This window comes from Heterocephalus glaber, unplaced genomic scaffold, assembly GCF_053883595.1.
Source record: "Heterocephalus glaber isolate CG9 unplaced genomic scaffold, H.glaber_assembly_v1.0 deba00000122, whole genome shotgun sequence".
Taxonomy (NCBI): domain Eukaryota; kingdom Metazoa; phylum Chordata; class Mammalia; order Rodentia; family Bathyergidae; genus Heterocephalus; species Heterocephalus glaber.
The window spans coordinates 72,291,920-72,314,121 of record NW_028258138.1 but is presented as its reverse complement, the minus strand read 5'-3'; the positions used below and the strand labels follow the sequence as shown (position 1 = coordinate 72,314,121).

Below are 22,202 nucleotides of genomic sequence, written 5' to 3'. Positions count from 1 at the left end.
CTTCCCCAAGGGATAAGCAGTAACTTGGAATTTTACTATAAATAGCACCACCTCATCTGGGAAGTCCAGATAGGCCTCAGTCAGTCGTCCAGGTGGGTGGCCAGAGCATCCAGACTCATCCCTTTCCCCAAATGCCTTTGTTCTTTCTGTGTACTCTTACTATGTGACTCACTTCCCCGTTGGACCAATATTAGCTAAGCAGCTATATTTATAATCCTATAGGTTGACTGTAGTTTGATTCACAGTGTATCCACACTGTGACTTTGCTGTATAAATTACTCCTGCCAAAGGGCCTCAGTGGCAACCCACTTCCCGGACTCCTACTGTCTCTCAGGAGCTATCTCTCAATAAACCTTTCCTACTCTTAACCTCCTTTGTCCTTTGGAATTCATTCTTTGATTTCAGGGGACATGAACTCAGCACATCTGACATCTAGCAGGTTGGGAGTTATATTTCTCATGCCAATGTTTGGGAAGAAGTGAAGCAGTGGGCATTGCTCTGAGTGGTCAACAACCAGACAGAGGTGCTCTAAAACTTTGAACCAATAAGGCTATATCCTTTGTTGATGGAGGTGTATGTGTAGGAGAATGTGTTCAAATTTTACACTGTTTTCAAGTCTTTCCAGGTTTTTTTTAATCAGGCCCTTTTGAGTTTTGTTTATATCCAGTTCCTGGTTTACTACTCTCATAACCCTTGTCATTTTTCAAGTCATTACAATAATTTTGAAGCACTTTAAGTCTCAGGTGCAGGCCTCAGAAAGCTCTCTCTCTGCCTCCCTCCCTCCTTCCTTCATCTTCCCTCCTTTTAACCTGGTCCTTTTTCTCCCCAAGGTAAGAAATAGAAACTAGAATTTCTTTTCCCTAAGGTGGATAATAGAAACTATAATTTTCCCCTATTTTTCTTAAAGCTGGCCATAAAGAAATTTTCTGACCTACTTTCTCTAATAGGTCATGAAACCCTTTTCCAGAATGTTCTTGCCTCATACCCATGAGGCAGAAATGCTGAAGAATTTGAGCAGACAGGACTTGCTGGTTGTCCTCCTCCAGTCTATTAGCAATCATGCCTGTGCAATGAAGTCTTCATAAAAACCTCAAAGAACAGGATGTAATGAATTTCCTGAGAGCTGAACATATGAACATTCTACACCTGGAGAGGGTATGAAAGTTCTGTGCTTCTTCCCCCATACCCTTGCCTTATGCATCTCTTTACCTGTATCCTTTGCAATTTCCTTTAACCCAGTCAACGTGTTTCTAATTTCTGTAGCCACTCAAGATAATTAATCAAATCCAAAGGGTGGGTTGTGAGAACCTGCTTATATTTGGTCAGAAGCACAGGTAAAACAACCTAGGGCTTGCGATTAGCATCTGAAGTGGTGGTGGTGGAGCAGTCTGGGGACCGAGCAATTAACTTGTGGGATCTCATGCTATCTCCAGGTAGTATCAGAATTGCCTGGAGTTGGAGTTACTCAGCCTGTGTCTCTATAGAATTGCTTGTTTGGTAACTGGTGGGGAGTAAATGACACATATGGTGGGATCACAAAAGTTTTCTGTGTTGATTGTTGTGATGTGAAAGTACAGGAAAAAAAAAACTCTTTCCCAATTCAGTATCCTAAGCACATGCATGCGGTCTCAGTCCAAAATATGGTTGCTCAACCAGGACTGCAATATCAAGATAGCTGGGCTAAGCCCTTGACATTCTCCCTTTGGCCAGCATTCAGGATGTCATTTCTGTTTAAAATGTTTCTGGGATGTGTTACCTACTCCTTAAAATTGAGGGAGTCTTCTTCAGGGGACAGAGAAGTTGTCAATCTTCAAAACACTGAATTTTTCAACCTTTTAAAATTATATTTTATTTTTAAATTTTTTTTAGTACCAGGGATCATCAAACTTAGGACCTTGAGCTTGCAAGGCAGGCGGTGGCACCACTGAGCTAAATCCCCAGCCTTTAAAATTACATTTTAAATAATTTTTTCATTCTTAAGTCCTTTTGATTCATCTATTAATAAATTTGAAATTACTAAATTAATTATAGGAATAGTTCAAAGCCCTTTGATTTTTGTTTCTTTGTAGCCAATATATTTTTCCTGCTTGTATCCTTAAAGCATGGTCATGAGTTTAATCAAGCTATTCAGAACAGGTCAAACTGAAAGGGTATGTGCTTAGAATGAGGAATATCAGCTGTTTCTGGCAGAAAACCTCATATGTGAGAACTTGTCTAATCCACAAGCTCTCTACATTTTGGGGTCTGAAAACACATCAGAAGAGATAAAAAAACATGGGAGTTACTTATACTGTATATACCTTTGGGGGGTACTGGGAATGATGATGTAGTAAAAATGAAAAAAAGAGAATGATGAATCCATTAAAAATAGTCTTTAAGAACGCTCAATTTACAAAGGAAAAAATAAGGAGCAAAGATGAGCAGTTTGGATCGCAAGAAGTTAGAGAATATAATGTATGTTATGTTGCCCACATTCCACCTCATCCTATCATATTCTCATTTCTTGTAGAGTTAACACTAAGAAATCCCAGCTCAACTTTCAGTAAAAACCACTATTATTTGTATTACTATATTAAAATGATTAGCATGGTTTACTAGATATTCAGAGTATATGAGCTTGCTTTAGTTAAGTAATAAATGACATAGTTGTAGATCTTGGCTAAGTACTGATAAGTAAAACAAAAATGAAAAGAGATTAACTGAAGGTAGGCTAGAGAAAAAAGAGAGAAAGTAGGAAACAATAAAGCCAAAACTTGTATAAATTTTTAAAAAAGAAAAGAAAAACTATACAAATTTCAGTGGCAAGAAGTAAAGTTAACTAAAAATTTTTCCATAATTTCCAAAAGCAAACAAGTTTTTGGCAAGTGAGTAGTAGATTCAGACATGGAACATTTAGCCCTAAAATAGGGTTAGCAAGAATTAAAGACGAGGAAATGTACAGTATACAGTAAGTTAAACCAACCTGAAAAGGCTATATGTTATATATGTCATTTAATCTTAATTATCAACTTGACTGGATTCATAGACTCCTGGAGAGGTGACTGGATCATGGGGGTACTAAACTCATCAGTGGATTAGTCCACTGATATACACAGCTGAATGTGCTCTTCGAAGGTAGGGGTCACTGAGGATGTGCCTGTGGAGGGCCTGTCTCTCACTGGCACTCTTCTCTTGTCTCGGCTTCCCAGCTGCCATGGAATGAGAAGCTTTTCTCCACCATGCCCTTCTGTCATGATATTTCTGCCTTGGAGTCAGCCAACCATGAGCTGAAACCTCTCAAACTGTAAGCCAAATTAAACCATCTCCTCCTTTAAGTTGCAAGTGTCAAGTATTTTGTCCCAACAAAAGGAAAGTTGACTAATACACTGTATGATTTTAGTTATATAACATTCAGGAAAATGCAAAATTATATAGAGATGTAAAAATATTAGCAGCTGTCAGAGGTTAGAAAGAAAAGAGAAATGAATGGGCAGATCAGAGATTTCTAGGGCAGTGAAATTATTCTGTATGTTACTATAATGATGGATACATGTTATTCCTAAATATATTTGTCAAAAAACCATAAAACATACAACATCAAAAGTGAATCCTAATGTCAACTATGGATTTCAGATAACAATGGTGAAAGTTCATCAATTACAACAAACATAGCACTACGCGTGTGAGACACTCATAGTGGAGTCAGAAGACATAGGAACTCTCTAAATTTTCTGCTCAATTTTGTTATGAACCTAAAACTGGTTAAAAAAGATTTTTTAATTGTAGGTCATGACATTCAACTATGATTAAATATTTATCATTTCTTTCAAATTCAAAGATATTATAAATATTAGTTATCTCAACACTTAACTGCTTGTGTTTCTTCTGAAAACAAAAGAAAATGATAACAGAACAATATTTAATTGAAATAAGTATTTAACTTCACCCTAAATTATAGTTTAATTTTGTCAAGAATTAAAGTACTTTAAACCATAATTTAAGGAACATCAGATAGACAAGGCTCGGGGATACAACTAAAATGATGGACATTTATTATAAATTAATAGTTTTGGTGTTTCACAATTGGAGACAGCAGTGCGGTAGAATAGAGCACTGAATTTAGACTCTAGACCACTGATCTACCACTTATTAACTAATAATACCCAGGGTAAGTCACCTACCCTCTGACTCTTCTTACCAGCATCTATCAATGTCATAAAAGTTTTGTTAAGATTAAATGAAGATAACACATCACAAGTCTGGTACTCAATAAAAAGTTTTAAAGTTTCAATCAAATTTAATTTCTTTTATCATCAAAAGTATCATATTTTCCTTACTCTTAGGAGTCTTTATTTTAATACAAAATAAACACATGCCTTGTAAAAGTTATATTTATAGATAAATATTTCTTCAGTCATCACTGTCACTTCCTGAGTCACTCAGCTGCAAATCATTACCTAAAATAAAAAAGAATAAAGCTGTAATTAAATATTTAAAATATTAATATTTAATACACTAATTTTTATAATAACAAGTATACAACAAAGGGACTGTTTAGCTAGCATTGTGTAATTAATAATCAGATTGCTTATCAAGTAATTTAGTTACATAATTAATAACTCAATACTACCTGGAAAGAAAAAACATATACTATGAAACTTCAGGATAATTTCAGTATCCCCTAACATTTAAGCCTTTTTTGCATATCAACATCATTCTTTATTATATACCATTCACTTATTACATCAGGAAAAGAAAGAATGTTGAGAGTTTAGCAAATTGGGATATCTTTTTTGTTGTAGTTGTTTGTTTTTGAAATAGGGGCTCACTATGTAGTTCAGACTGGCATTGAACTCACTATACAGCCCAGTCAGGCCTTGAACTCACAGCGATCCTCTTGCCTGAGCCTCCTGAGTGCTGTAATTGCAGGCATGTGCCACTGCACCAGCAGGCTCAGGTCACCATTTTGAACAATGGAAACATGCTATCTAATTTTTTACTTAAAGTGCAGTCAAAATTCATTAACATGTCAAGAATACAAGTGTGTCATCATTTATTGCTTTTGTAACTCTTGTGTGTGTTGAGTTATAGAACTTACATTATCTTTTTAGTATATTATCCATTGATTTTTGACTGTGACATAATGCCTTCTGGATTTTGCTCTTATCTTTCTAGATACCCTTACATCTTCCTTTTTGCCTGAATTTTAGATTATAAACAGTATGACTACCCCATTAGTTCTTACTTTTTTAATTACTCATGTTTATATATACTTACGTAGAGTATTCATCAGAAAGCCACTGTTGTCATGAAATCTCTCACGACCAGCATCTGTATCAGAAGTCCTGGACTGTGGTATGGCAGACATGGTAGGACGCCCTGAGATACAATTCCCTGGATTAGAAGACCTGCCCTCTTCATCATCTGATTCACTAGAACTATCTTCACTACTTGATGATGATGAACTTGTGGAATTTGATGAACTATCGCAACTACTCATCTGGTCCATTAGACTAGCTTCTGCCTTTAGTTCTAGAAATAGAAGAGAAATAGGTACATTAAATAAATAATACTGACTAAAGATAATAAAATTCAATTAGTTTCTTTTTTTATATTAGTATATAAGAAATCCTTATTGAAAAATAAAGAAAACCAAATACATTTATACCATCTAAAGCATTTTATTTTAAAAGAACTCCTAAATCATTAAGTCACACTTCATTGATGAAACTATAATTAAGACATAGGCAATGTCTAAATTTCAACTCCACATGTATTTACACTACTGTCCTTCATATCCATGTAACTCAAATAATATATCATGATGTGAAAATTAAAATTTATTTCAGCAGAAACTATCTTCTAGTTTTTTTCTTATCCCCTTACTATATACAGTACAAGTGTATACACACAGATGAATTTCATTCTTCCCCTAGTTCCCCTAGATAACATTTTGATGAAGCATCATTTTAGGTTTCTGCTATTTCCTTAATGGTGACTTAAAATATTCTAACATTTTTTGAAAAGACAGTTCCAATTATAATTTTGGTTTTAAATATGTCTGTAGATAAAAAATCAATAATGTTGATATTTTCTTAGGTTTAGTAAGACACACAATTTATGGTTGGAAAGATTTTAGCTATGCAACCTTACAAGTTTTCAAATTATGTAGATATGGAATAGCAAAAACTTGCCAGCTACTCAGTAGAGCCAAGTCTACTGACTTCAGGTCAGGGTTTGTCCATTATTTGTCTAGATACAAATGTCAAATAGTTGAAAAAAAATTTTAATGCAAAAAACCCAGAATAAAACTAAATAATATACTCAGTTAACACATTGTCATTTAATATCATCTTAGTACACTGCATATTAAGTTTACTGATAATTTCTAGCTTACTCCCTCATTCTCCTAGAGACACTTGGCTTTCATTCTATTATTTGACTATGTCTAATCCACTTACATCCTAAATTCTTTTTTTCTAATTGATACATGTTTATAGTACATAATGATTATAATCATCATGGGGAATTGGTACATGTCTAGTACATAATCTTAATTCTTTTTTAAGCTCCTCCCCCATCCTCCCTATCCTTTCCCTGTCCTGCATCTCTTGGGCCCCTTCATACATACATATACATACATATATATACACACATGCATGTACACATATCTATATAATGCACATACGCAACACTTTACAACCTTATCCTTTTCTTATCTCATTTCCCTCCCTTCTCTCCTCCTCCCCCCTCCCTCCAGCTCTTGTTTCGTTTCCCATATGCCAGCCAAAGATCCATATCACTATTGCTTATTTTCTATCTTTATTTTGTACTTTAAATTTTGGGTTCTTATGTAAGAGAAACCATGTGATATTTAAGATTGATTGTGTGTCTGGGGCCGGGGATTTAGCTCAGTGGTGTCACCACCTGCCTCGCAAGCGCAAGGTCCGGAGTTCGATCCCCAGTACCCACCCCCCTCAAAAAAGATTGTGTATCTGATTTCACTTAACATTATAGTCTCAAGGCACATCCATTTTTCTACAAATGACTCAAGTTTATCTTTATTTATGGCAGAATAGTACTCTAGTGTGTATAAACACCAAATTTTCTTTTTTTAAAAAATTTTATTTTATTGGTACATTTTAGGTATACAATATAATGACATTCATCATTGGAAATTTGCACCTTCACATAACCTCTCTTGGTTCCTATTTTTTCCCCCTTTCCCTGCCCTACCATCAAACCCTCCATCCTTCCCTATTTACAAAGACTTTGTTTCCGTTTTAAAATTTTCTCATATTAATTCCATTCCCTTCTTTCCTTTCCCCTACCCCTCCCAATTCCCCTTCCCTTTTGCCCCTTTTTTTCCTATTTCACATTATCTATTATACCTTTTAGTCCTTGTTTACACTTTCAGTTTCTCACACTAGAGAAACTATTCAGTATTTACACGTGTCCTATTTATTTCACTTAAGAGTATCGCCTCAATTGTGCATCCATTTAGCAATAAATGTCTCTAATTCCTCGTTTTTTATGGCTAAGTAGTACTCCATTTTATTAAAAAAAACACATTTTCTTTATCCAGTCTCCAGTTGATGGGCATTTGGACTGTTTCCAAGTTTTAGCTATTACAAACTGTGCTGCTATGAACATGGGTGTGCATATATCACTGTGGTATGATTCTTTTAACACCACATTTTCTTTATTCATTCATCTGTTGATGGACACACAGGCTGCTTCCAAGATTTAGCTATTTTGAATTGTGCTGCTATAAACATGAGTAGGCTTGTATCACTGTAATATGATGTCTTTAACTCACTGTGGAAGATACCTAGAGGGGAATAGGTGGGTTGAAATTTCTAGTTTTATGTTTTTGAATCTCCATATTTAATGGCTGTACCACTTTACACTCCCACCGACAATGAAGAATTATTCCTTTTTCCCCACAGCTTCTCCAGGATTTGTTATTTGATTTCTCAAAGATAACCATTTTTTTTTCTGGAATTGCCAGTGATACTGAATATTATTTCATGTATTTATTGGCCATTTGTACTTTGTCATCTGAGAAGTATATATTCATTTCAGATGCTCATTTTTTAATTGGGTCTTTAAATTTGTTGGGAAGGTCTAATTTTTTTGAGTTCTTTATATATTCTAGATATAGTACTCTGAGGAGTAGCTCACACACACAAAATTTCCCATTCTGTAAGTTGCCTCTTCACTCTGTTGGTGGTTACCTTTTCAGTGTTGAGGCTTTTTAATTCAATGTGATACCATTTGTTGATTCTTGGTATTATTTCTTGTGCAACTGGGGCTCTGTTCAGACAGGTGTTGCCTATACCAATGTCTTCAAGTCTTTCATTTATTGTGTCTTCCAGCAGATTAAGTGTTTTGGATTTAATAATTAAGTCTTTGATTCATTTTTATGTTAGTTTGGTGCATGGTGAGAGACATGGTTCTAGGTTCATACTTCTGCATGTGGATAGCCAGTTTTCCCAGCACCATTTGTTAAAAAGGCTCACTTTAGGGCCGGCGATTTAGCTCAGTGGTTCTAGCGCCTGCCTCACAAGCACAAGGTCCTGAGTTTGATCACTGGTACCAAAAAGAGAAAAGAATACTCACTTCACAAAAAAGCTCTCTTTTCTCCAGAGAAAGTATTTTTCCCCTTGTCAAATATAAGGTAGCTGACTGCACCTGGCATTGTTTCTGCATCCTCTATTCCAGTGATGGTGAATCTTTTAGAGACCAAGTGCCCAAACTGCAATCTAAAATTTGTCAAGAGCCATTCTACATAAATTTTGGGGGGCAAATCATTTAATAATTAAAGTGTGACTATAGCCATCTAAAACTCAATGTCACCTTGCCCAAGGGCTGGCTATGGCATGCGGAAACAACTCCGTTTTGCCTCTAGTCACAAGTTGAGGCCTCAAAGATTCCATGATACTGTGATGCTCAAGGGCAAGAGTACATCAGCTGAAGACATCCTGATTCTTCGAGAACTGAGTAGTAATAAAAAAAAAAAAAGAGAGGTTTCACCTGGGGGAAGGACAACTTCTTTATTAGACTGCTATCTTGTCTCACCTACTATTTAAAGAATGCTCTCCTTGGGCAGGGGATTTAGCTCAGTGGTTCCGCCACCTGCCTCTCAAGCACAAGGTCCCAAGTTCGATCCCCGTAACCACTCCTCTAAAATAATGCTCTCTTAGGGCCGGAGATTTAGCTCAGTGGTTCTGCTGCCTGCCTCGCAGGCAGTTCAATCCCTGGTACCAAAAAAAAACAAAACAAGAATGCTCTCCTTACCACCTTCATCAGCATAAAATTGGAATAGGATCACCATAGCCCCCTAAGTCACCTGATGTTCCCTCCAGTTACTGTGTGTACCCAATAAATAATGGCTAGCTAGGAGGGTCTTTATCTTTGCCTGCTCTGAGGCACTGACCTCCTGGTCCCCTATGTACTTTGAAATTACGCAAATCTCTACTGTCTTTAGCCCTCAGCACCTCCCTTTCTAGGCAGTAGGAGGACTGATCACCCTCCGATAAAAATTCACTTATTGCAAAGTGCTAACATTGCAACTAAACCTGAATACTGAGGTTTTGGTTTAGAAAAAAAACAACTCCTACAACTCAAGATATCATCACAGAGAGGGCTCTGTGTGCACACTGCAGCATTTGTGCCATAGGTTCACCACCACTGCTCTATTCTGTTCCAGTGATCCAGGAGTCTTTTTCCCAAAGCCAAGCAGTTTTTATCACTGCAGCTTCGTAGTATAACTTCAAATCTGGGATTGTGATGTCTCCTACTTTGTGCTTGTTACCCAGATTGTTTTTTGCTATTCTAGGTCGCTCCTGAATCCATATGGATTTTAGGATTGTTTTCTCTAGTTCTATGAAGAGTGCTATTGGAATTTTGGTTGAGATTGTATTAAATCTGCATATCAGTTTTGGAAATGTGGCCATTTTGACTATATTGGTTCTGCCTGTCAAGGAACACATGTATCTTTCCATTTTCTGATATCCCCTCCAATCTCCTTTTTCAGAGTATGGTAGTTGTCACTGTAGCATTGTAGAGGGCTTTCACTTCCTTGGTTAATTCTTAAGTATTTAATTTGTCTTGATGCTATTGTGAAATGTTTTGTTTCTCTAATTCCTTTCACAGTGAGCTCACATTGGTGTACAGGAACACTACTGATTTTTGAGTGTTTATTTTGTATCCTGCTACACTACTGAATTGGATTATTAATTCACGAGACTTTTGGTAGAGGTTCTGGGGTCTTCTGCATAGAGTATCATGTCATCTGCAAGTAATGATAATTTAACTTCTTCCTTTCGTATGCACATCCCTTTTATTTCTTTCCCTTACCTGATTGCTTTAGCTAATGTTTTGAGAACTACATTGAAGAAGATTGGTAACAAGAGTGTCTTGCTCCTGATTTTAGAGGGAAAGCTTTCAGTTTCTGCCCATTCAATATGACGATGGCCATTGGTTTGCCATAGATGGCTTTTATCAGATTGAGATAAAGACCTTGTATACCTATTTTCTTCAAGTTTTTTTTTTTTAATCACGAATGGATGTTGGATTGTGTCAAAGGCTTTTTCTGTGTCTATTGAAATGATCATGGAATTTCAGTCCTTGCATCTGTTTATATGGTTTATTACATATACTTATTTACATATGGTGAACCATTCCTGTATCTGTAGAATGACTTCTACTTGGTCATGATGTATGATTTTTTTTGATGATTTGTTGCATTGTTTGTCAGTATCTTATTGAAGAGTTTTGCATCTATTCCATTAAAAAGATTGGCCTACAGTTCTCTTTTTTGGTTGGGTCCTTTTCTGATTTTAGAATTAAGGTAATGCTTGCTTCCTGGAATGACTTTGAAAGTACTGCTTCTCTTCCAATTTCATTAAAGAATTTAAGGAGTATTGGTGTTAAATATTATCTAAAGTTCTTGTAGAACTCAGCAGTGACTGTCGAGACCTAGGCTTTTCTTAGTTTTTTTATTCTTCAATTTTATAGACTGATATTGAATTATTCAGAATATTTGTATCTTTTGGGGTTTAGCTTTGGAAGTACACATGTATCTAAGAATGTATTACCTCTGATATTTCTATTTTACTACAGTACAGGTTCTCAAAGCAGTCACAAATGATCCATAGTGATTTTGCCTATTTCATTCCTAATTTCATGGATTTGGGGCTTTCTTTTTTGCTAAGCTTGGCTTCAGTTTGTCTGTTTATTCTTTCAAAAGCAACTCTTTGATTCACTGGTTAGTTGTATTTTTAGTCTCAATTTCATTAATTTTTGCTTATTTCACAATTTCCTTCCTTACATTTGGATTTGGATTTTTTTCTTCTAGGAACTTGAAGTGCACTGTTAAGATAATATACTTGATCTTGCTCTGTTTTTCTGATGTGGGCATTCACAGCTATAAATTTTCCTCTTAGGACTGCTTTCATTGCATCTCATAGATTCCAGTATGTCGTACTGGCATTATTGATTATAGTAACTGTCTAATTTCTTTTTTAATTTCATCTGTGACCTATTGATTATTCAAGATGGTATTATTTAATTTCTATGCATTTTTTGCCATTATTTCTAGTTTCCTTGCATTATGATCTGATATATCTGTGGGATAATTTTGATTCTTTTGCATTTACTTAAGCATGTTTTATGGGCTGCCATGTTGTCTATTCCAGAAGAAGTTCCATGTGCTGTTGAGGAAAATGGATATTCTGTTGCTGGAGGAACACTCTGCAGATAGCTATTGAACCATTTGTTCAAAGATTTGGTTCAACTCTGATATTTCGTTCTTGATTTTTCATCTAGTTGATCTGATTGTAAAAGTGGGGTATTGTGGTCCTCCATTACAATTGTGTTGGTGTTTATCTGATTTTTCATGTCCACTAGTGTTTGTTTTATGAAGCTGGGCATGTTCAGTGTTTGGTGCATATATGTTTATAATTGTTATCACTTCCTTAACCAACATGTAGTGACCATCTTTATCTCTTCTAATTAGTTATGGCTTGAAATCCATTTTGTCTGAAAGTAGGATAGTTAAACTCCTACATTTTTTAAAGGGTCCTGTTGTGTGGAATACTGTTTTCCATCCTTTGATTTTTAATCTGTGAATTTCTTTTAAAATATGTTCCTTGAAGCTCTGCCCCATACTGAATGCTGCCGACACCAGGCACCTTGCGTGCCCTAAGGGAGAAGAGGAGAGAAGCCTCACCTCAACTCTGTCACCACCAATGTTGGGTGCCTTGAGCACCCCAGGTGAGAGAGGTCCCAACTCCTGCTACTGATACTGGCTGCCTCACAAGGCCTGCTTGGGTGAGGAGGGGAGTGGCCAAACTAACAAATCCCTGGCCAGCTCTGCACCTTGGTTCTCAGCATAGGGAAGTAGAGGTGAAAGCCAAAAGACTGAGCTGATTAAAGATGAGACCGACACCTAGGAGAGTTTCACACAGATCAAGTGAGAGACAGCCTTGGGAGGCAGGATTTTAGGTGAGAGCTAGACAGAGCTCTTCTGAGATTCCCTGAGAGGCTCAGGCTCAGGTCAGGAAGATCATGGGGCCTGTGTTCTGTGGTGGGAGGCCAGATTTACTGGTTAAAATGTTCAGAGGACTGGGCTGAAGGAGATGGCTTTTAATCCAGTGGTCTGCTTGAGCTCTTATACCACTGCCTACATCCAGCAGAAACTAGTGGTATGATTTACAATACTTCATTATCTAAGATCAGTACATCATTGCCTAAGTGTCTACCCTAGAATCATAGACCTCTTTTCTCTGGATAATGGTGGGTCATGGGTGATTCTTAGGGTTTGTCAATATCCAGTTTATGTTTGACACCTTTGTTCTCACTGACTTCACTACTACAGACAAGGTGATACAGTTGTTGCTATTAACATGTTCTTGCTGGCTTGAACCAATGGTGGTATGTGGAAGACTGTCCCTCCAGGTGGCTTGTACCATTAGGTGGTACAAATGGATCTAGTCACTTTTATTGGTCTTTTTAGTAATAAAATTAATAAAAATCTTATAAATGGACCTAGTTAGTTGCTTGAATTTGAATAGCTACTTCCCAAATATAAATATTAATTAATGCTATTTATATAAATTAAAATTTATAATAATCAACAAATTTATTTCTTAAATTAACAGAAATTCATTTATATTTGTGAATTTCTTTAAAATATTTATACAAAAGGCAGCTGATTTGTGCAGACCGCACAAAGTGTTTGGCTTTTTTTATGGCTACAACAGCAACCATTTTTTCATACAGTCATGTGTGTACCACTGGCAGGTCAAACTGGTAGGTTCAAGCCAGTCTTTTGGCTTTCACCATTAATTCTGAAGGAAAGTTTTGCAGGATATATAAATCAGGGCTGAAAGCTGGTGTCTTTTAAGGGTTGAAATACTTCACACTGAGTTTTCCTGGCCTTTAAGGTTTGTGTTGAGAAGACTATTACAATTCTAATGGGTGTAACTTTATATGTGATTACTGCTTTTGTCTTACAGCTTTTAAGATTTTGTCCCTGTGATGAGGGACTTTTGCTACTTTGTGATGTGGCATGGAGTGCTTCTCTTTTGGTCATTATTATCTGAGGTTCTATATCTGTATGTTTCTTTCCCTATCTTTGGAAAATTTTCTGCTATTCCAGTATTTCTGTGAATAGGTTTCTTATGCCAATTGTGCTACCTTCTGTTTTTGACATATTCCAATTATTCTTAATTTTCTTTGCACTGTCTAGTAGGAGTTCAATATCAGAGGGCAATCAGTCCTCCAATTACTTTTAAAGGGGAATGGTTAAAGAAAGAAAGACAATAGAGATTTTTATAATTTCAGAATACATGGGGGGCCAGGCAGGCAGTGCCTCAGAGTGGGCAAAGACAAAGATATTCAGGAGCTAATCATTATTTATTGGGTATACACAGTAACTGGAGGGAGTATCAGGTGACTTAGGGGGCTGCAGTAATCCAATGTTGATGAGTACCTTAGGGTCACTGCAGATCTTAAAGTTGATGAGAGCGATAAGGAGAGCATTCTTACAACAGTAGATGAGACAAGATAAGCAAGCTAATAAAGAAGTTGTCCTTCCCCCAGGTGAAACCTCTCTTTTTTTTTTTATTACTACTCAGTTCTCAAAGAACCAGGATGTCTTCAACTGATGTACTCTTGCCGTTGAGCATCACAGTATTATGGGACCACTGAGGCCTCAACTTGTGACTGGAGGCAAAACGGAGTTGTTTCCACATGCCAGAGCCAGTTCTCAGGCAAGGTGACTTTGGGCCTTAGACAGCTAGAGTCATACTTTAATTATTTAATGATTTTCCCCCAAAAATTTATGTAGAATGGCTCTTGACAATTCAATTCATTTTTCATGTTCTCTTGCTTTTAAGTTATCTTTGAGTAGTTTGTCTTGAAGGTATCTTTGTGCTCTACTTCTTTGAAATTCTGTCCTCACATTGGTCACTTCTGTTGACCACACTTTCAATATAATTTTTAATCTCCTGGATTTCTGATTGAAACCTTTTAATGAACTCTAATTCTTTACTAATCTGGTCATTTATGTTTTGTATCATTTTGTTTAGCACAGCTATCTTTTCGTTCGCATCTCCTGTAAGCACTCTGCTTTTGAGCCCACTGAGTACCACACTAATCTGTTTTTAATCTCTTTTTGTTATCCTTTCAAATAATTTGGCTATGTGACTTTTGCTTTGTGAAGGCTCTAAGGCACTGACCTCTTGGTCCCCTATGTACTTTGAAATTATGCAAATCTCTACTGTCTTTAGCCCTCAGCAGCTCCCTTTCTAGGCAGTAGGAGGACTGATCACCCTCTGATAAAAATCCACTTATTGCAAAGTGCTAACACTGCAACTAAACCTGAATACTGAGGTTTTGGTTTAGAAAAAAAACCAACTCCTACAACACATGATATCATCACAGAGAGGGCTTTCAAATCCAAACCAATTCAGGCTATGTTTGGCCTCTGGCCACATGGGGTAGTATCTGTATCCTTTCCAGCTGAGCTCAAACCTCTCATGGGGTCCTTTCCAGTCTGCTCCCTGTGGCTGTCTCCCAGGGTTCTCTCACCCAGCTGGAAGGATAATACCTAAAGTGAAGCCATTCTATGGCTGCTCTGAGTCCTGGGTTCAAACATTACACCCTTTCCCAGAATGGTGCCTAACCAAGCTCTCTCTCCTAGGATACGGTGGGCACTTGGACTGGGATCACTCACCAGCTATTGCCTGTGGAAGCACTCCTGTGGGAGCAGAATCCTATGCTGTCCCTGAAAGATCACAGCAACTACTGATCCTCACTACTGCCGAATTTCTCCCTGGGGCCTCCCTCATTTTCTTCCTGGTTCCTGGGGATCTCTCTCTCTCTCTCTCTCTCTCTCTCTCTCTCTCTCTCTCTCTCTCTCTCTCTCTCTCTCTCCCTCTCCCTCTCCTCTCCCTCTCCCTCTCCCTCTCCCTCTCCCTCTCCCTCTCCCTCTCCCTCTCCCTCTCCCTCTCCCTCTCCCTCTCCCTCTCCCTCTCCCTCTCCCTCTCTCTCTCTCCCTCTCTCTCCTGCCCCCTCCTCAAGTTGTTATTTTCCAGTGTCTGGATTCTGAATCTCAAAGAGGCTGAGCTGTTGCTGCTCACCATTCCACCACGTTTTTTTCCAGTTCATATACCCTAAATTCTTTGTGCTAGCTGTTTACTTTGCTTGGTATATTCTTCATTCAGGTCTTTGCTGTTTTATACATATTTTACATACAACAAAATGCAGTTAATGAATTTTAGCATATGTATAATTTGTGTATCTACAACTGAGATCAAGACCCATCCCTATGAATGTTCTCTTATGCATTTCTCCAGCCAATACCATTTTGAATTCCATTACTAAAGATTTTTCTCTGTTCTTGAAGTTCATTTAAATATTCATTTGGTATGTAGTTTTTAAATGTTTGGCTTCATTTTTAACATAATGGCTTTGATACTCATTTGGTTACTGAATGAATTTGTAGCTTAAATTGTACCACAAGTTGGTTATCCATTTTCCATTTATGGACATTTATTTTTTCCCAGTTTTTGGCTATTATAAATAAAACTGTTACAAAATTTCTCCTATGAGTCATTTTGTGAATATATGCCTTCATTTCTTCTGGGCAGAAAGGAGAAAAATCACTGAGTTTCAAGATAAGAATAGATTTTATTTCATTAAAAACTGCCAGTTTTCAAAGTGGTTTTACATTCCTAGTAATAATGTATAAGAATTACAGATATTTATCTTTCCCCATCTTTGTACATACATACTTAATACAGAAAGTCATTTGAGTTACAATGGTGCCTCATTATAGTTTTAGTTTTCATTTCTCTGATAAGTCATAGTATGAAGCAATTTGTCATGTGCTCTTTGGCTACTTGGTTATCTTTTGTGAAATACTCATTTGTGTCTTTTGTTCATTTTCATATTTAGTTATTTTTCTCTTGATTTATAAGCATTCTTTATAGTAAGTTCTTCTTGTTGTGAGACCTTTGTCAGAACTGTGAATTTTTTCTCCAAGTTCCTCCTAGTTTGTAGTTAACTTTCTTATTATATTAACAGTGTCTCTGATAAGATTCTAGATCTCTGAAAGCCTAGCTCCTTCTCAGATTAAAATTTATCCTTCTCAAAGAATTATTTTTTCCTTCAAACTCCACTATCTGTTTTATTTTCTTCAAGACACATTTCTGAAATTCACTTAGATACATACTTACTTGTTTATCACTTGTCTTCCCCCATTCTCATTCACATACTCAAATATAAGCAATGTGAAAAGATGAATGTTATCTTGGTCATGTTGCATAATTCTTTTTTTTTTTGGTTCTGTGGATCGAACTCAGGGCCTTGTGAGGCAGGTGGTGGCACCACTGAACTAAATCCCCAGCTCTTAAAATTACATTGTAAATAATTAATATATAATTCTTTAATTAATTTATAATTCTTTTTATATAATATTAGATTTGTCATATTTCCTTCAGGATTTTTTGTGATATGGAAGATTAAACTCAGGGCCTTCACACTGGGCTACAGTCCCAGCCCTTAACAATTTTTTTTGTTGTTGTTAATTTTGAGACAGGTCTCTCTAAGTCACTAAGTTATACAAACAGAGCTCAAACTTATGATTTTCTTGCTTCAGCCTCCAGAGTAAGATAATTACAGGCAAGAAGTTTTTAAAGTTAAGAGATATTAGACCACTGTTATCTTTTTCTTGTATTATGTTTATTTGGTTTTAACATCAGGGTACTACAATGAGCTCATACAATGAGCTTATTAATGTTCTTTCCTATGTTATCTTTCCATTATTGTAACACATATCTGAGCTTATAAAATGAAAACAACTATTTTGGCTCATGCTTTTAGAGATTTTAGTCCAAGATCAGGTAGCTCATTGCTTTTAGGCCTCTTTTGGGAGGAAAAAACAGGGAACACACAGATCAAAATCTTCACCTCATAATTGGGAAATGAGAGGAAGAGGGAGGGGCTAGTGTCCCAATATTCTCTTTAGGTGCATGCTACCAATGACCGAAAACCTCCTACTAACCTTTCCCCCAAAGTTCCCATCACCTCTCAACAGGTACCAGGGATCAAATTCAGGACCTTGTTTGTGCTTTCGAGGCAGGCACAGGCAATCAAGTCTTTAACATATGGGCCTTTGGAGGATACTTAGCCCAACCATAGCACCTTCTTTTCTACTTTTTGGAAGTTGGTGTTAATTCTCTTTAAATGTTCAGCAGACTTCACCAGTGAAACCATCTGGTCCTGGGTATTTTTTCATCCAATTATTAATTCAACTTCTGTAATATTAATAGATATATTCAGATTGTCTAATTCATTTTGATTAAGTTTTGGCAGTTTTTAGCTTTTGAGAAACTGGTCCCTTTAAATTATGAAATTAATGAGGATGGGCCAGGGATTTAGCTCAGTGGTTTCACCACCTGCAGCGCAAGCACAAGGACCCGAGTTCAATCCCCGGTAACAAAAAAAAAAATCAAATTAATGAGGATAAAGTTGTAACACTCCATTATAATTTTTAAGATGGCTTCTGAATCTGTAGTGAACTCATTACTCTCCTGGTTATAGAAGTATAATTACATTCCTGATAGTAATGGTTTGTATTGTTTTCTTTTCTTTTCTTTCTAAAGGTTGATCAACAGTATAAAATTTTTGATGACCTGCCTTTTTGCATCATTGATTCTCTCTACTGTTTTTCAATTTCACTCTGTTTACTTTTTATTTTTATTACTTGCTTCTCTTTTGGGTTTAATATGCTTTCCTTTTTCTAGTTTCCTGAGGTGAGAATTTTCTTTTCTAATATGAACATTTAGTACCAAAAATATACTCCCTTCCCTTCAGCAGTACTTTAGCTGCATCTCATTTTTTTGTATGCTATATTTATTTTATACATTTAGTAACATTCATTTCTAATTTCCTTTGATTCTTCTTTAACCCATGGATAATTTAGATGCATGTTAATTACCAAAAGCTTAGACATTTTTCCTATTGTCTATTAATAATTTTTAGTTTGATTCCATTTTGATGAGAGACCACAGCCTGTATGATTTTGGTTTTTATAAATATGTTGCAGTTTCTGTTTTGACCCAGAATATGATCTATCTCGGTGAATACGCAATGAGCACTTGAAAAAAAAGTGTATTCTGCTCCACATAGTGTCACTTATGTACTGTTGATTCACTGTGTTCCTCAGACTTTCTATATCCTTGTTGATTTTTTGTCTATTAGTATTAATAGTTGCTGAGAGTAGAGAGAGGAATAATTCAAGCCTAATTGTGAACTTTTGTATGCCTCCTTTTAGTTGTGTCAGTTTTTGATTCTTGAATTCTCCAGTTCTGTTGTTAGAGGTAAACATATTTGTCAAGATAGATAAATCATTTAATTATTATTAATGCACCTATCTGTAGTAATGTTTTTGCTGATAAGTCTATATTTTATGCTGCTTTCTTCTCATCTCCTGGGTTTCAGCTGAGAAATCTGATGTGCCATTTCTCTCTTGCTTCCATATTTTACCTTTGCTTTCAGTTTTCAAAATTTAATTATGAAGCCTCTTGGTATGAATTTCTTTGGGCTTATCCTAGTTAGGATTTGTTCACCTTCTTGAATCTATGGGTTTAAGTAATTCATCAACTGTTTTCAAGCATTACTTCTTTAAGGCCTCTTTCAGCCCTACTCTCCTAAGACTCTATCTTATTCCTTAACTTTAAATTCCAGGTAGCTTAAAGATATGATGTAAAAATTAAGTTATAAAAATACTAGTACAACTGCTAATATAAATTTGAAAAGATGATTCAACCATCTTAGCAATGATTAGTGGCACAGTAAGGTTGAAAAAAAAATTTTGTAGATTATATTCTAAGGAATATGTTGTATAAACACATCAAAGTAAATGATGTTCCATTTTCATACAAAGTTAGAACAAGAAAACTTTATGATTAGATTATGTTAACATCCTCTGCAACTCTGTTTTCCATTGCTTTAATACAATGCTTTAATTAAGGTTTATGTGACAAAACTGCCATGAGGTAACTTCTACTTGCACTATAAAATTATTGTTTAGAATACTACATAGTTTCATGCTTTCTAGAACAGGTTCCACATGATGAATTCCTTTTAGGAAGGAAGATTCTGATTTTTTGAAACCTGTCTTAGATAATATAAAATGCTATTTGTGTCTTCATTATTGTCTTGATGGCCAGAAAGCTCACAGCTAATTTTAATAAGCAAATTTGCATCAGCTTCCTCTTCAATCTCTTGATTCCCTATTCCAGTATTTCATCCTATATATGTATAGAATGACATTATTGCAGATAGCTACGTTAGAAATTATTACAAGGCAGTTAGACAAAGCTGGGCCCTCAGCATAAAAAAAAAATGAGGCACATTCACTGGCTAGCATTATAAAAAGAATAGAGGTACTACTCTAGAGATGAATAGCAACTATTGATATTCTAAATAGACATCAATCTCTCCAGCCCATTCCCTTTTTGGAAATCCTTTATAGGTGACTTGTTTTCCCGTTTGATCCCCATTTAATCAATATTACCTGGGCAGCTGTACTTGTAATCTTATTGGTTGATCATGGTTTTGTCCCACTTCATGCCCACCGTGTAATTTTCCATTGGGTCTTATAGTTTGTCCCACTTTGTACCCACCTCACCTCATGGCCTTGCCATATAAAACACTTTGAAAAGCAAGGTGGGCAGGCAACCCATTTTCCAATCCTCCTTCTGTCTCTCTTAGACAGAAGCTATCCTTTTCTCAATAAATTTTTCCTACCTTTAACCTGTTCCTAGAATTTATTCTTTGATTTTAGAGAACATGAACTTGCGTTTTGGATATCTAGCAGGTTTGGGAGTTGCATCTATTTCCCCTCTATCAACATCATGATTCAAAACTATTTTGAAAGCAGTCATAATGTAAAAAGAAAATTTAAGATCTCTTTTAACAACAAGGATTCTAGACTTATGAATTCTTTACTGTTTGTATAGGGACTACTAATCCATAAGAGAATGAATACTGTACTAGTACTAGAAGGGGAATTGGACAGCTACATGCTAATTATGAAGGCAAAATATAGTGGCAAATATATTTTGATGACTGGGGTCTCATGTTGCCACAATTACTATAATATTAACATCTTAACTTTAGCTAATAAAAATGGAGATTTAAATTTTCTTACTTTCATGAAGATTGTATATCGCTAGAAATGCCTTCTTGCTGAGAAGTATGCAGCAATTCAGAAAACGTGCCTGCAGCTTCTGCTTACTACATCTCATTTTCCCTGTTTTGTTGGTGGTGTCTTAAACATCTACAGTCTGACTATACATAAAGTTTTGATGGGAAGAAGCTGTGGAAAACTGAATTATAAATAATCACAGCTGCCAAAAAGTAGAAAATTCCAGTTACACACAACTACAGTCACATTTTTCCAAGAATAATAAAAAAAAAAATTCTTTTACATAGATACAACCTTAATTACACGCTACTTTAAATCACAAGCTATATCCTTGTCAAAGAAAAATGCATAATTACAGAAATTTATGCTTTAATTAAAGGCTTTATAGTTAATCTCACTATTAATCAAAATGAAGAATTTTACTTAATAATTCTTATCAATTATAAAGAAGATGCTATATACATTTAGATTTTACCTCTTTCAATGTCATCCATTAGCGATGTTGGGGCTATCTTGTCTTCAGATGGAGAATGCTTTATAAGACTGGGAATCCTAGTTGAATTTTGTATTTGTTGCTGCTGTTCTACATGATGGTGAATTTTACTGCTTCTTTCAACTCTGGAATTAAGAATCTCAAAAATCAATACAAGTATGATAGCAATGTAACAATTTCAACTTACAAACTTACTAAATTTGACCATTTACTGTTCCCTTAACAATTGTTAAAATGATATTCAAGAATTAAAATGCTGGACCTGGGATTTAGCTCAGTGGTTCTGCTGCCTGCCTCACAAGCACAAGGACCCAAGTTTGATCCCCACCAGTACCAAAAAAAAGAATTAAAATGCTACTTCATTTAACAAGTTCTCATGTTGCTTTGTTTTCTCTCTAGTACCTGATATATATATCAGGTACTAGAGAGAAAACAAATATGGCATGCATACAGATTAGGTGATGGATACAAATGTGAATGAAAACAACCATTGCTCAAATTGAGCAGATAGCACATTCACCAATGACTAAATAGGAAAAGTGTAATAGGTGTATAATAGATAAAATGTTTTCTCTAAGTTCTAAATTTATCATTTTTGTTAAAAGTAAATCACTTCCACATTCATGACTTTAATTCAAATTGAATTCATAATTTTAAGACAGACATATTAATAAATAAGATTCAAATACTTTTATTTCTACATCTTCAATATAAGAGTATATAACAAAATTATGCTTGACCTCTGCCTCTACCATTTCCAGTTACCAAATACTGTCAACTCTTCTTCACAAAGCATTTAATGTCTCACTTTTAATGTTCACTCTCAAAAATCCTGGTTTACACATTTTCCTGTTTTCCACACTGTTTCACTTAGCTCTGTTGGATCAGTGTTTCAAAACAGAACTGTAAACATGCCAATACCTGGTTAAAAAGATTTTAATATGTAACCACTGCCTGCAAGACAATGTCCTACTTTCTGAGTTAATACTGAATCAACCTACTTTT

The 22,202-nt window shown here is 35.8% G+C and overlaps 1 protein-coding gene across 3 annotated transcripts in view; it reads right to left on the bottom strand.

Annotated features, from left to right (window-relative positions):
* Window positions 1-4,249: 4,249 nt before the first annotated feature.
* Window positions 4,250-22,202, bottom strand: part of Eaf2 (ELL associated factor 2) — a 59,527-nt gene continuing 41,574 nt past the window's right edge. For 2 of the 3 annotated variants that reach the window (XM_004873584.3, XM_004873585.3), the window contains 3 exons: window positions 21,180-21,322; window positions 5,257-5,511; window positions 4,250-4,436 (listed from right to left, as the gene is read on the bottom strand). In XM_004873584.3, coding sequence (XP_004873641.1) covers window positions 4,390-4,436; window positions 5,257-5,511; window positions 21,180-21,322 — 445 coding nt within the window. In that variant the 3' untranslated portion in view covers window positions 4,250-4,389. Of the gene's footprint in view, window positions 4,437-5,256; window positions 5,512-21,179; window positions 21,337-22,202 lie in introns of all 3 variants that reach the window. The other variant, XM_004873586.3, reaches the window with a different exon arrangement.